The 15,355-nt window shown below is 50.7% G+C and overlaps 1 protein-coding gene across 2 annotated transcripts; it reads right to left on the bottom strand.

Annotated features, from left to right (window-relative positions):
• Positions 1–355: 355 nt before the first annotated feature.
• On the bottom strand, positions 356–15,059 carry FEZ1 (fasciculation and elongation protein zeta 1). Of its 2 annotated transcripts, XM_068659459.1 has the most exons (10): positions 14,923–15,059; positions 11,768–12,062; positions 7,758–7,854; positions 6,381–6,470; positions 5,564–5,759; positions 3,815–4,086; positions 2,829–2,909; positions 2,348–2,423; positions 1,508–1,573; positions 356–530 (listed from the first exon to the last, which is right to left on the bottom strand). In XM_068659459.1, exons 2-10 carry the CDS (start codon positions 12,040–12,042, stop codon positions 514–516), a joined length of 1,170 nt encoding a protein of 389 aa, XP_068515560.1. In that variant the 5' UTR covers positions 12,043–12,062; positions 14,923–15,059; the 3' UTR covers positions 356–513. The 2 variants fall into 2 exon arrangements, with proteins under 2 accessions (XP_068515560.1, XP_068515561.1); XM_068659460.1 differs by lacking the exon at positions 2,829–2,909.
• Between the last annotated feature and the right edge of the window lie 296 nt (positions 15,060–15,355).

The following is a 15,355-nucleotide window of genomic DNA, read 5'->3' as shown; positions in this document are numbered from 1 at the left end:
TGCCTTCCCCCCTGAATAAGACAAGTTGACTCAAAATGATGGCTGCACCCCCAAAATAGAACATGTTCTCTAAAAGAGAAAGTACCCCCAAACTAGTGACTCTTACCCAAAATGAGCAACACTCCCCAAATCTGATTGGTTCTCTCCAAAATGGAAGCTCCCAACTTCTTCCATGTCCTAATGAGCACCCAGCAGCTCACTAGCCAAAATGTGCATATTTTGCAAAATGCTGAATATTCATGAGCCTCAAAGCAGTTTCCTCCTTGGCATTTTCCTCAAAAAGCTGTTTTTTCTATCTAAAAGCTGCAAAACACAGTGAGTGTTGCAGGCAGGGAAAGAAGATACTGGAGGACAGTTGTTTAATTAATGAAACAAATTATTTATTTTCCAGCTGTGAAAAGGTGGGGGGAGGGAGGGAGTGTGGGGCAGGGGGGCCACAGGCGACCTGTTTTCCTTGTGTTTGGCCCCATTTTGGGGGGCGCCGGGGTGGGGGAGCTCAAGGGCAGCGCCACATCAGGTTGGGCAGAGCACTGCAAAGAGAGAGGCCATGGGCGTTTGCCAGTGCACGGGTGTGCACAAGGCTGCACTGGGCTGCACGATGATGCACAAGCAGACAGGGGTGCACAACGATGGACAGGCTTGCACCAGGAGGCACAAGAGTGCACTAGCATTCAGAGATGTACAAGGGTTTGCAAAGGCACACAGTGATGCGTGAGCATGCACCAAGTTGCATGAGGACGCGTAAGTATGCACAGATGCGTGGGGGTGCACAGAGGAGCCTAAGCATACTTAGGGGCTCACATGCACAAGTATGCCTGAGAGTGCATGAGTGTGCACCAAGGATGCATGAGCACGAGTGCACTAGGACACACGAGGGTACACAAGCATGCATGAGTGCTGCATGAGGTTGCACAGTGGCTGCAAATGGGATGCACGAGGGATATGGAAGGAACATGGAAGGGATGCAGGAGGGATGTACAAGGCATACCCAAGAGGTGCATGAGGGGACACAGGGGATGTGCAAGGGGCAGATGATGGTGCAAAGGGTACACGGAATGCACAACTGATGTCCAGCAGATGGGATGAATGGGGGCACAAGGGATAAAAAGGGAGGCACAGGAGATACTCATGAAGGTACATGAAAGATGCACAAGGACAATGTAAGGGTGCAAGGGGGATGAAGGAGAATGGACAACGAGGGTGCATGAGGATGCATAAGGCCTGCAGGCCTTAAGGATGCACAAAGGATGCACAGGAGACGAGTAAGGGATGCCTGCAGATACATTGAGGGATGATCAGGGCATGCAAAAAGGATGCACAGGAGATGCAGAAGGGAAGCATGGTGGATGCACAGTGGCACAAGCATGCACATAGGATACCTGAGAAATGCATGAGGGGTGCATAGGGGATGTGTGGGATATGCATGAGGGATGATGCACAAGGATAAACAGGAATGCGTGGGGGCTGTACGGAGGATGACCAGGGGATGTGCAGGGTCAGCAGGTACCTTTGAGGATGTAATCCGTCAGCAGTGTGGGCACCTTCTCGTTCCCCTCTTTCATAGCAAACAGGACTGCAAGGGGAAATAGTGCCGTGAGCCCAGCCCCCACATGCCCCTCCAAAATTTCCCCTCTGTCCCAAAAGTCACCCGAGACATGGCCAGAGTCTCCCACAATACACCAAGCATGGCAATATCCAAAATGAGCATTTTTTCACCCCCACTCAGCCAGTCTGTATGCAGAATGGGTGTTTCACACCCAAATTGGCACTGGCATAGTGTGTAAAAATAGGGGCTTGCTGCAGATCGGCTGTGCTGCAGTGATGCAAAATGGGTGATTATACCCCAAATAGGCCAGGGCACAACAACGCAAAATGGGCAATTTTACCCCAAATAGGCCGTGTTGGGGGTTGCAAAGTGGGTCTGCCACCGTGGCTGGACCACTGTGATGCAAAAAACAGCTGTGCTCCAAATCAGCCATGTTGGCACAAAGCAAAAGAGGTATTTTCACCCCAGATAGGTTTTTCCATAGTGCTGCAAATCAGACAACTGTGCCCAAAAATTGTCAATGCTGTATTGATGTAAAATGGTGATTGTGCCCCAAAGCAGCTGTACTGCCATGACACAAATGGGTGTTTTCCCCCCAAATCAGCTGTATCGCAATGGCATTATTTGGCTGATTGCACCTCAAACAGCCTACGCTACGATTCAGCCAAAACTGGCTGTGCTACAACAGTGCAAAAATCACAGGTGCTGCAGCAATGTACATTTGTGCCCCAAATCGGCCGTCTTGTGGCAATGCAAAATGGCTGATTCTGATGCAAAATGACTGCCCAAGCAAGGACTCACTGTTGGTGAGCATCTGCAGGTCCTCAACGGAGGGGGGTGATCCCTTCTTCTCATAAGGAATCACTGTGTTCAGGTACTGCAAAACAGAAAAAATAACCACAGAAACACCTTCATGCTACAAAACTATATATTTTTGTTCATCTCGGTGATGCAAATTGCACCAAATCAGCATGAAAGCACAAATGCAAAGTATGTCTGCAACTTTCCTGCAATCACATTTAATTTGCAGACATTTGGGGGATATTGAATTATTTTGATGCTGCAAAAACTGCCCAAACATGAAGGGAGGATTTTGTGGATGAAAAAAGATGATTTTGCAAGGTGGATTTGCAAAGAAGGGAAAAGTGTGTTGCAAAACTGTAAGACTAAATAATATTTTAAAAGGGGAAAATGGGGTTTGGGGGATGCAGGGGAATAGGGTGTGCAAGAGGGCAGGTGAAAGGGGACAGATCTGGGCCATTTGGGGGGAAAAAGGCAGCACCTGCTTCTCGTTGGTGGCAGGGCCAAAGGTCTGGCGCAGGCCGGAATGCAGGATGCTGGAGATGCCCTCCATGCTGAAGCGCTGGGGACGCGTTACCACGTCACCTCCTGGGCACCTGCACGCCTCCCTCGACACCAATGTCCCCATCCCACATCCCTCTCCCCACCATGGCCTTGTCCCATGCCCTGCTGTCCCCCCTCCCCTCTATCCCCATGGCCCCCATCCCCACATCGCCCTGCCCCCACATCCCCATTTCCACGTGCCCTCTCCATGTCCCCCCATCCCAACATTCCCATCACACCCCTTCACGTTCCCTGTCCCATATGCATTGTCCACTTCTCCTGTCCCTCATCCCATCTGCCCAACCTCATGTCCCCCCATGCTGTCCCCAAGTTCCTACCTCCCCAGTCCCATGTGCCCCCATTCCTTCCCACATTCCATGTCCCACCATCCCATTCCCACATCTCCTGGATTGTGTCCATCCCATCCCATGTCCCCCTGTCCGCACCTCCCGTCCTCATATCCCCACATCCCATCCCCACATGCCCCTGTCCCATGTCCCCCCATCCTGTCCCATGTCGTCCCCATTCCATGTGCCCTCATCCCAAGTCCCCCCATTCCACATCCCTGTCCCATTTTATATCTACATCCCATCCCATTCCTCATCCACCTAGCCCCATGTCCCCACCTCCCTCTCTCCTATATCCCCTTGTTCCATACTACGTCCCCATGTTCCCACCTTCCCCTGTACTCCTTTTATTCCAAGTATCTTGTCTCCCATCCCATCCCATCCCATCCCATCCCATCCCGTCTCCCCATCCTCACCACACCCTGTCCCATGTCCCCACGTTTCCCTGTCCCCACCTCTCCATATCCCATTCCAACATCCCCAGGGTCCCATGGACCCCCTTCCCATCCCATGTCCTCCCGTCCCCACATTCCCCCACCCTCCCACATCTCCCCCCCACGGCCGCCGCATCTCCCACCTTCCTGGGCATGTGTCCCCCGCGTTCGGGGCGCCCCCCCTGCAGGCTCAGCCCCCGTTCGCGGTGGCGGCGCCGAGCGGCCTCCCGCTGCTCCCGCTGTTCCCCCTGCACCGCCAGCAGCGCCCCGATGAACGCCGTCTTCACCTCCTTCTCGAAGGCCAGCTCGTCCCGCCGGGCCAGCTGTGCCACCAGCTCCGCTGACAGCGCCCGGCTCGCCGCCTCTGCCCGCCCCGCCGCTGCCACCAGCTCCCCAGCTGAGAGCTGCTCCAGCCCTGCTGCCAGCAGGGCGGTTAGAGACAGGACATGCATTGCACGATTGCAAAATGCATTGCTCCATTAGTGGCATGCACACTGTAGTTACTGGGCTGCCCGGTGCAAGTGGTGAGATGTCCAGTGCAATTAGTGCAATGCACAGTGCAATTTGGCAATGCCCAGTGCAGTTAGTGCAATGCATGGTGCAATTCGGCAACGCCCAGTGCGGTTAGTACAATGCATGGTGTAATTCAGCAATGTCCAGTGCAGTTAGTGCAATGCACAGTGCGATTCGGCAATGCCCAGTGTAGTTAGTGCAATGCATGGTGCAAAACAGCAACGCCCCCGTGCAGTTATTGGTATGCCTGTTGCAATTAGTGCAATGCACAGAGGAATCAGTGATATTCCTGGTGCAACCAGTGAAAGGCATAGTGCATTAGTGAAACACGTGGTGCAATTAGTGACATGCATTATTTGAACACACACTACATTTAGTAAAATTCCACAGAGGCAATTAATGAAATGCACAGTGCAATTAGTGAAATGCATATTGAAACTTTTTTAATGTGTTGTGATTATGAAGATGCACAGTGAATTTATTGGAACACCCAACACTGTCATAGTACGATTACTGAAATGCCCAGTGTCATAAGTTAAATGCCCAGAGCAATTACAGAGTTGCTTGGTGCAATTACTGACATGCACGGTGCAATAAATGAAATGTACTATGTGTAATTAGGGGAATACACAGAGCAATTAGCAAAATGCCTATGAGATTAATGAAACTCTCCATGCAGTTAGTGAAATGTATGCATGGTGCTTTTGAGTGCAATTACTGAAAAGCATCAAAAAGTTTTCTACACATTATGTATGGTGCACAGTGCATTTAGTGGCACAGTGCATTCAGGGAGGTGCACAAAACATTCAGTAAAATGCACAGTGAAATCAGGAAAATGCACCATGCACAGATCAGGGAAGAGTCTGCTGCATGCAGTCACATGCATTGTGTCATGGGGAAAGTGCAGTTACTGAAATGCAGGATGCAAACAGTGAAGCGCAGGACACGTAAGACATTTTTGCAAAATACACAGGTTATTTAATGAACTGCATGGTATGTTTAGCAAAATGCTTGGTATACATGAAGAAAAGATGGTGATAACAGTGCAAGGTATAGCACATTTAATGAATGGCACAGTGTTTTGCAAAATGTTTTAGAGAAATGCACTACATGCATTTAGCAAAAGGCATTTAGTACAATGCACAATGCAGGAGATACTCTGCAAAATGTGTGGTGTGCTTGGTGACACACAGGGTGCACTTAATGCAACACTAAAAGCAAGATCTCCATAGGCTTATTTTTTTTTTATAAGAGCCCTCTTCTGGCCAAACAGTGCTTAAACACTGGGTCCAGCCAGCCCTGAAACCTGGAGATTTGTTTGCCCAATTTGGTGGGAATTTCCCCCAAAAAGGGACTGGCCTGGGTCTTGCTGGCCGTACCTTCATGGGAGCAGTTGTTGTTGAAGGTGGGGGAGAAAGTGTGCAGGTCACGCAGGAGGATGGGCTCCATGCCCCCACTGCCACTATCTGCATCAGCCTCAGTTTCCTCCTCCTCCTCCTCCTCCTCTTCATCACCGTCAGGGTCAGCCTCAGGGTCAGGCGAACTCTGCATCAGCTCCTCCAGCTCCTCAATGACCTGTGGGGCATTGTGCCCTCCAGTTGCACTTTGCACCCCACCTCATCCCACACCTGCACCCTGTACTTGTCCTGCACCTGCACCCTGCTGCCTGCACCGCACCATGTTGCACCATCTCATGTCTGCACCAAGAATCCTGCAGCTGAATCCCTTACCTACACCTGAATCCTGCTCCCTACACCCTACGTTGCATCCTCCATCCTGCACCCCGTACTTGTCCCCATACCCTCCATCTGCACCCCACAATCCAAACCTGCACATTGCGCACTACATGGGTATTCTGCACCTGCACTGTGCTGTCCATTCACATCTTGTATGTGCATCCTACATCCCGATCTGCACCCAACCCCCACACCCCACATCAGCACCCCCATTTCTAACTCTGCATCCCACACATCCCATCTGTCATCTGCATATGGCTTCCCCCTTGCAACTCATGTCTGTGTCCTGCACCCCTGCCCACAGAGAAGGGACAGCGCTCCAAACTGATGGGATTTGGCCTTTTTTGCATTTTGAGCATACAACCATGGGGCTGGGATGGGCTGAGGTTGTCCTGGGGAATGCAAGCCCAGTGTTATGGGCACACTTGGGTGTTTGGGTACACACAGGAGCTGAGGGTACCTGCTCAGCCGTCAGCAGTGGCTCCTCATTGATGCCTGAGTCATGCTCGCTCCTCTCAGCAAGCTCCTCCTCCTCTTCCTTCTCACAAAGCTGCAGAAGACACAAGCTGGGTGGCCCCAGTGGCACCATGGACACTGCCTGGTGCAGGCACAGACACAGACATGGTCCCCACAGCTCATGGGGACAGCTGCCAGGGAGCCACAGCTCCGGGGATGTGCTACCTGCAGGGTCTGCACTGGGGAGATATTGGATGGAGACAACGGATGGGGAGATGCTGGATGGGGAGGTAGGACAGGGATACATTGGATGGGAGACACTGGATCAGGGTGCTGGATGGAGACGTTGCCTTAGATGTTAGATGGAAACCTCATTTGAGGATACTGGATGGGGACACCAGACAGCCGTGTGTTCGATGGGGATGTTGGATAGAAACACTGAGTGGGGATGTTGGACAGGGAGATGATGTTGGATGGGGACATTATGGTGATGCTGGGTGAAAATAATGGATGGGGGCAAGTTTGACGAAGATACAGCATGCAGAGATGTTGCATGGAGACATTGGATGGTGAGATGATAGGGAGATATTGGAGGGGAATGGAAGAAGTCAATGGATGTGGACACTGGATGGGGAGACATTGGATGGAGACATTGGACTGAGAGAAGCAGAGGGATGTCAGAAAGAGATGCTGGATGGGGAGACAACGAACACGTTGGATGAAGATGATGGGAATGTTGGAAGGGGAGATATCGGACATGGGATGGAAATGTTAAATGAGGAGAGGCTGGATGGAGATGTTGGATGGGGACATTAGGCAGGGAGATGTCAGAGAGGGATGCTGGATAGGGGTGTGAACAACTAAGTTGTTGGATGGGGAGACATCTTTTTTACTATATTTCAAAGGTTATTTTGCTTTTTTTTTAGCAGAAAATAAACCAAGAAATGGACTTTCTCCTCACCTTCTCTAGTGACAGGTTGTGTGACATCCAAATGGGCTTAATTCAGTGGGTTTGGGGACATTTTTACTGCCCTCCCACAATTCCAAACACAGCTACTCACAGCACACACTCACTACAAAGAAGTAAACACTATTTTCTCCCTCCAAAATACACCACCTTACCCCCAGCTTAGGGACAGATTGGCAGGGACCAGATTGCCAAACCAAGCACTTAATCTTGCCTGTCTTAGTGCAATTGTCTTGGTGTTGCATGAAAGAACAGGCCCCCAAATGCACTATTTCTGGGTGGTCTGAAGCACCCTGGCTCAGCTCCCTCCCTGATGGTCGCTAAGCCTTGGGACTGATTGACAACTGTCAATCATCACTGGAGGTCACATGGGAACAGGAGGGTTTTGGGGTGTTAAGGGTGCCACAGCCATACCTGGGGGTCGGTGCCATCAGGGGCCTCAGCTTCAGGGTGCAGCCAGGGTCGGGGGGAGTCCCGGGGGGCGAAGCCATCAGTGAGGGCATCCCAGACCCTGCAGGGAGGTGAGTGGTGAGCGGCAACTGCCAAAATGGCCCAAAATGCCCCAAGAAGCACTGCGTTCCAGACAGCCATCCTGAAATGCCATGACAAAATGCCTCAAAGCAGCCCCAAATGCAGCCCCGGAACACCCAGAAATGCCCCAAAACAATGCATGGAGACAACCTGAAACATCACTCAGATGCACAAAACATCCCAAATCACCCCAAATGCTGCCTCAGGACACCCTAAAACATCCCAAAATATCATTCTGCAATACTACCCTGAAATATCCCAGAGTACCCCTACACTTGTGATGCCCCCAACACATCATTTTGTAACTTTACCCCTAAAAGGCCACAGCAATGCTCTGAATGAGCCCAAACACCCCAAAACGCCATCCTAAATCACTCCTAAATATCCCCAAATACCACCCCAAAACATTGCCCAGATGCCCTGAAATGTCCACCCAAAAAATGGAAAAGTCCCTAAAGCCCCAGAAATGCTCAAAAATGCTGTACTAAAATACTGCCCCAAAGCCCTGAGATGTCCCAAGACACTCTGAAAAGCCCCAAAGGATCTCAAAATGCCTTGGAACACCTAAAATGCTCCACAGAGACACAGAGATACAACAACACCCCGGAACAACCACAGATACCCTCAAATGCCCCCAAAATATTCCAATATACAACATTTGAACACCCAGAAATTTCCCAAAATGCTGTTCTGAAACACTACCCTGAAATGCTCCAAAATGCCCCAAAATGTTGCACCAGAACACCTCTGTATATCTTAAAATTCTGTCCCTTAACAGCATCCCAAAACACTCTCAAGTGCCCCAGCATACTGCCCTGACACCCCAAAACGCCACTCTTAAAGAATCAAAAAACGATGTCCTGAAATGTTGCCCTAAGACTAAGATGATTTCTAGAATGCCTCAGAAATCTGTTCCAGAAGCACCAAAACACTGTTCTGAAACACCCCCAAAATGCCACCGCACTGCTCCAGAACATCTCCAACTGCCCCAAAAGACAATGATAGAAACACAACACCCCAAAAAGCTTCTGCAATGTCCAAAATGCTTCAAAACTCCCCCAAAATGCTGTCCTGCATCATGCTGAAATGCCTCAAAATGCAGCCACAACACCCCATAGTGCCCCAAAATGCCCTTTTGAAACACCTCAAACTGTCACCCTGAAAAAAAAAAACTAAATCACCTCCAAAACTGCCCTGAAATTCCCCCCAAATTGGATCTGGAACACCCAAAAATACTGCTATGAAATAAACCAAAACTGCACCAAGTGACAGCAAAACTGTCCAGATTCACTGCCCTGATGCCCTGAAACCCTCCAAAACTGCCCTGGAACACCCCAAAACACAGCTGTGATACCCTGAAAACAAACAAACAAAAAAACCTCAAAGCCTCCCAAAATACCCTGGTTTGCTGCCCCAGAACATAGCAGTGAAATGCCTGAAGCCACCCTGCAAAACAGCTCTGAAATAGAACACCCCAAAATTCATCTGACACTCCAAAATAAACTGCAACAGACCAAAAAAAAATCAAGAAAAAAAATCTGTGAAACATGGCCCTGAAATACCCCAAGTCACTCCACAAAACTGCGCTAAACACCCCAAACCATGGCAGCTGCCCGGAGCTCCCTGCCAACACTACTGTGTTGCCCATATTCCCCCGCAGGGCTGGGCCAGTTTTGCCCTATTTGACCAAAAAAAGGTGCATGGGGAATAGTAGAGGGAGGGTAGAGGGGAGAAAAACTGAAAATGAAAAAAGAGAAAAAAAAAAGAAAAAAGATAAAAGAGGTAAAAAGGAGGAAAGGGCAGAAAAATGGAAAAGAAAATGGGAATAAAAGAAGGGAAATAAAAGAAATGAGAAAAGAGGAAAAAAAAAAGGGGGAAATGACAAAGTAGAAAAAAGTGGGGAAAAAGAAAAATTGGGAAAATGGAGAATGAGGTTAGACAGTGGAAGGAGGAAAATAGGAAAAAGAAAGAGAAAAGGGATAAAAGGAAAAAAAAGGGGGGAAGGGAACTGAGGAAAAAGAAAATGTAAGAAAAAATTAAGTACGAGGAAAATGGCAAATAGATAAAAAGGGATAAAATGGGAATTAACTAAAAAAAAAATAGGGAAAACTGGGTATGGAAGAAGAGGGGATAAAAGAGCTGAAAAGTGGCAACACAGGGAAAAAGGTAAAAAATGGGAAAAAAGGCAAGGTTAGAACACCAACCCCCATGTATTTTCTCAGGTCTTGACACCTCCTCCCCTAAATTTAGACAAAACCACCCATATTCCCACCACAACAAATTGAAGTTTTAGTCCATCCCATCCAACACAGTGCCACATCCACACACGTCCCAATTCCCCCTAAACCATCCCAAAACAGCTCGCCCCTCCCCAAATGCCCCCAGTCCCAAACCAACGACAAAAACATCAATTTCAGGAATTCATCTCATCCCTCTCCTTGCCTGATCTTAATTTCCCCCTTATTCATATATTTCACAAATCAATACACAAAAATGCACATTAAATATATATATATATTCCCAGATTCAACAAAACTGCAACAAATAAGGAAAAAGCAAGTGATTATATCTGCTTTTTTTTTTCTCTGCTTTTAAAGGGACAGCACCTTGCAGAGCCAGGCAAGCAACGGAAGGAGATTTCTGGGTTAATTTTGGAAATAATTGGTTAATAATTAGTGGAAAATGGTGCCTTTAAGGCCCCAGCCCATCCTCCACCCATGCACACAGGGCTCATTCAAGAGTGGGGAAAAAAAAAGCCTGTTTTGCCCAAACTGACCCAAAATGACACAATAAGCAGCACAAAGCAGCACCGTGGGCCGGCTGCCGGCGACAGCGCGGCGCTCCCGGCACCAGGCCAAAACACATTTTTTCTCTGAAAAACTACTGATTTTTCTCTGGGAAAAAAAAAAAAAAAAAAAAAAAAAAAAAAAAAAAAAAAAAAAAAGATTTGGGAGCTTTTGGGTTGAAAACAACCACTTTGCTTGGTGAAAAAATTAGCATTAGGAACTGCAGCCTGGGGAATAATCCCAATTAAACACATACAAAAAAATCCACTAGAAAGGCGTTTATAGACAAACACCACTCAAAAAGAAAAAAAAAGGCAAATTCTGTCCCCAAATGGCATTTTTGCAACAACAAAAAAAAAAGGTTTCTAAGGAAAATTAAGATTTCAGTACAAATGCCACCATTTTTGGCCAAATAGGCAAGGTTGGGCAGATTTTGCTCCAGATTGGCTGCCCCGCCTTGCTGCACTGCTTGCATGTTGAAAGGAGGAGGCTGAGCCCTACTCACACCTTACTCTAAGTTTACACTTAACCACCCCCTGCTGCAGTCACAAAGTCTGGGCCTGCTGTGGCCCATCGCAATGCCAGATGGAGCACCCTGCTGTACCTACTCATAGGATACTACACAGCTACTCCAAGGTGTTGCATGATCAAGCTGCAATGCAGTGATGTGATTTGCATGCAAAGGGCATCTTGCGAGCATGCAAGTGCATACGCACCAGTGGTGCCTTACTCATAGGATACAATGTTTTTACTCTGATGCCCTACATTAACCATGCTGCAGTGGCGGAAGCTGGTTTGTGTGCTGCGGCCGCATGTGTGTATCTCATAATGCTGCAAGGAGGCATGCAGGCCCAACAGTGCCCTACTCATAGGATACTACACAGCTACTCCATGCTACTGCACAGCTTTGCCATGACGCGAGGTGTTGGGCTGCATGTGGAAGAAGCCTCTCAAGGGTTCAAGAAGGCACACAGGCCCCAAGGGGGCTTACCCACAGGTTACTACAACATTACTTCAGCATGCTGCATGACCATGCTGCAATGCAGGGAGCCAGACTCCACAGGGGTGCAGAGGCAGGCATCCCTGGGAGGAAGGGGCCTTACTCACTCCTCGTCCTGAAGGCGCTCCTCCTCCTCCTGTGCCTGCAGGCGGCCCCGCACAGGGGCCAGGCCCTCGGTGGCGGCGTCGTAGTTACGGAAGCAGACAGTGAGCTTCTCGTCGAACTCCTGCACCAGGTCCTCCATCGACTTGAAGCTCATCATCTCAGCTGAGAAGCTCTCCAGCTCGGCCAGCGCAGGGTCCGCAGTGCGCCGGGGGGTCCCCCCATCGTCCCCAGGCCCCTCCTCGAACTCCTCCTCCAGGCTTACCAGGGGTGCCTCCATCCTCCTTGCCCCCACCTTAGCTGTAGGGAGAGGGCACCTGTGAGGTTCCTGCTGCTCAGGGTCACACCAGCCGGGCTCCCAATTCCCTTGGCTTGCACTGTGCTGGCTGTAACCCCAGTACAGGGCTAGTAGTGTCCCAGGGGTAACTTAGCAGCATCCCTACAGCATTTTACTACTGTCTTCATAGCATCTTAGTAGTGCTAAAGTAATATGCTGATTGTCTCTAAGTATGATCCCAACACTTAGTAGCAAAGTATTTTAAAAGCCCCTAGAGTATCTTACTGCTACCCTGACAGTATGTCAACAGTATCACATCACCAGCTTCATTACTGAACTTATAGTATCTCAGCAGTATCCTCCTACTATATCACTAGTACCTTAGTAGTGGCATCAAAGTATCATACTGGTATCAGCAATGTTTTGACAGTATTCTAAGCTCGACTGTTGCCCTGATAGTATTCCAGAAGCATCTTACCAATACCTTTTATCATTCCCTAGTAGTATCTCAGAAGTATCCTCCCTAGTAGCATCCTGACAGCATCCTACTAAAAACTGAGTTCTGTACTGAAAGCACCTTATCAGTGTTGTGACAGTATCATGGCGGTACTCTGATTCTGTGTCAAGAGCATCCTGATAGCATCCTGGTCATATCTTAATAGTGTCCTGAAAGTATCACAGTAGTACCTGATAGGATACTAACAGTATATGGCTGGTATGTTAGCAGTGTTCTGATAGTATCTCAGTAGTGCAATGTAAAATCCAGATATCTATTATTTTAGTGCTTTCCTGTGAATATTCTACTGATATCTCAGTAGTACCTTCATAGTGTCTTATCAATGTGCTGAAAGCATTTTTGTAGAGTTCCAATAATATTCTAGTAATATGTTAGTAGTGCCCTGACAGAATCTCAGTAGTATCCTGACAGGATTCTATCAATAAATTACTAGTAGAGTCCTGAAAGTATCATGGTGACACTTTACAATGTCCTGCTAATCTTACTAGTGTGTCCACTGTATCTCAGCAAGATCCTGGTAGTATCCTGAGAATGTCCTAGTCCTGCCATGTTACTACACCAAAAGCATCTTAACGCTATCATTTGTAGTATCTTGAGAGTACCCTGAAGGTATGTTAGCACTAGCCCAGTGGCACCTTCCTAATGCCCCAATAGTATTGCACTATCATCCCAAGAAAGATCCTGGTAATAATTCTGCAGTGTCCTGACAGCATCCTGGTTGTGCCCTACTTCCTACAGTACCTTACTGGTGTTCTCACAGTATCTACTCAGCATCCACATAGTATCCTGCCAGTACCTTAGTGCCATCCAGGAAGTACCCAAGCACTATCTTCACTGTATCCTAATGGCATTTTAGTAAACTCCTGGTAGCATCTTAGTAGTATCCCGTAAGTATCCTATAGGCACACACCCCTGTACATGCATGCACCCCCACTCTGGAGGGGGGCACACCTGCACAGGGGCATATGCACATGAGGGTGCACCTGTGCACTGTGCATACATGTGCTGCATGCATTCTGGGGGGTGCATGAGTGTCAGGGTGCACACGTGCAAGGGGTACATGCACACGTAGATGTAAGTGAGCCCTATGCACATATGCACACACCTCCACACACACGTGTCCCCATGCATGCACACACACCCCCCTGCATGCATTCACCAGGGACTTCCACACCCCACGGGTGATGTGCCCTAGATGTGTGCACTGAGCAGGTACCTCCTGTGCCTGCCTTCAGCTCTGCACGTATGCAGCCCTGCACACATGCAGCCCTGCACATGCAGGCACAGTGCACACATACAGGGGTGCACAGGCGTGGGGTGCACCATTATGTGTGTGTGTGTGTGTGAAGGTGCATGCATGCACAGTGCACATGCTGCATGCGTGCTCAGGGGGTATGTGCAAAGCATGTTTGCATGCACAGAGGTGCGAGCACACACTGCACACACACATGCCTTCCTGTGTGTGCACCACTGCACATGGATGCACTGCTGTACATGCAAGCACTGCTGTACACGCATGCAGCCCCATCCCACGCACTGTACGTGTGCCCTGTGCACCATTCACATCCACCCCCTTGTCTGCCCCTCCCGAGCTCCCTGTAGCATGCACACACCTGCACTTGTGCACTGCGCATGCACTCCCCCTGCCAGCAACCCCCCCGTACGTGCAGCTCTGTGCATGCGCCCCCCACACCTACCACCCCCGTTGCACCCCAAAACGCCTCCACAGCCCCAAATCACCTCCCCCTGCTTCATGCCCCCCCTCCCCGTGCAGCGCGTGCGCAGCGCACAGTGCACCACCCCTGCATGGATGCTGATGCGCATCGGGCACCCCCGGGGCACGCAGCATCCTGGTGTCCCCCACCCCCGCGAAGAAGCCCCCCCCTCCCACAGCGCACCAGGGCGCGACGCCCCTCCGTGCTGCACCCCCCCACACACCTTGTGCACTGCCCCGCAACGCCCAACGCACCCCCCAGCCCCGGGGGTGGGGGAGGGTGAAGGTTGGAAAGGTGGCACCCCCCCCCCCCATGCACCGCTGCGGTGCGAGCCGCCCCCCCCCCTTCCCCGCGAGCTCGCCCCTCGATGCCCCCCCCCGCAGCGCTGCACCCCACAACGCACGCCTTCCCCTAGGGTGGGGGGGGGGGGGGCGCAAAGCACCGAGCTGCATCCCCAAAAGCAACCCCCACCCCCCGTGCTTCCATGCAATGTCAACGCCCCGTGCGCCCCCCCACCGTGGTCACCCCCCCTCCCCCCTCCCGGCTGCACCTCAAATCCCCCCCCCCCCAGCCCGTGCGGCCCCATGACCCCCGCATTGCCCGCAGCGCACCCCGGGGGGGTCGCTCTGTGCCCCCCGTCCCCGCACCCACCTGCGGCCCCGCATCCTCCGCGCGCCGGGGGGGGGCTGGGGGGGGCAGGGGACGAGCTACGCAGGCGCTGATGCGGGAGGGGGGTGGGGGTGACGTCATCAGGAGCCTACACCCCCCCCCCCCGGGGGAAGGGCAAGGGGAGGGGGGAGCGGGGCCAGCAGAGGCCCCGGCTGCATCCTCCCTCCCCCCTCGTCCTCCTCCTCCTCCTCGTCCTCCCCCTCATCCTCATCTTAATCCTCGCCTCCCCCCCGGCTTCATCCTCCTCCTCCTCCTCCCCCTCCTCGCAGATGCAGCAGCGGTCCCCAGCCTTTTTGGGGGTCGTGCATCCCCACCAACGCGCAATTTTCGCCTCCCCCTCCTCCCCCATAGATATTTATTTATTCATGCACTTTCCCAAGCGTATGAATACACTGCAGCCATTATGAAAGCAGAC

This window comes from Anas acuta, chromosome 23, assembly GCF_963932015.1.
Source record: "Anas acuta chromosome 23, bAnaAcu1.1, whole genome shotgun sequence".
Lineage (NCBI taxonomy): Eukaryota > Metazoa > Chordata > Aves > Anseriformes > Anatidae > Anas > Anas acuta.
This window is presented reverse-complemented; position numbering and strand designations above follow the sequence as displayed.

Bases quoted from the DNA above. Each gene is read 5' to 3' on its own strand.
- FEZ1 (XM_068659459.1), bottom strand. From the start codon at position 12,042: ATGGAGGCACCCCTGGTAAGCCTGGAGGAGGAGTTCGAGGAGGGGCCT. The intron at 6,471-7,757 runs GTATGGCTGTGG...TGTCTTCTGCAG, and splicing joins CTGATGGCACCGACCCCCAG to CTTTGTGAGAAGGAAGAGGA. The intron at 2,910-3,814 runs GTGGGAGATGCG...ACGCGTCCCCAG, and splicing joins GGGGACACATGCCCAGGAAG to CGCTTCAGCATGGAGGGCAT.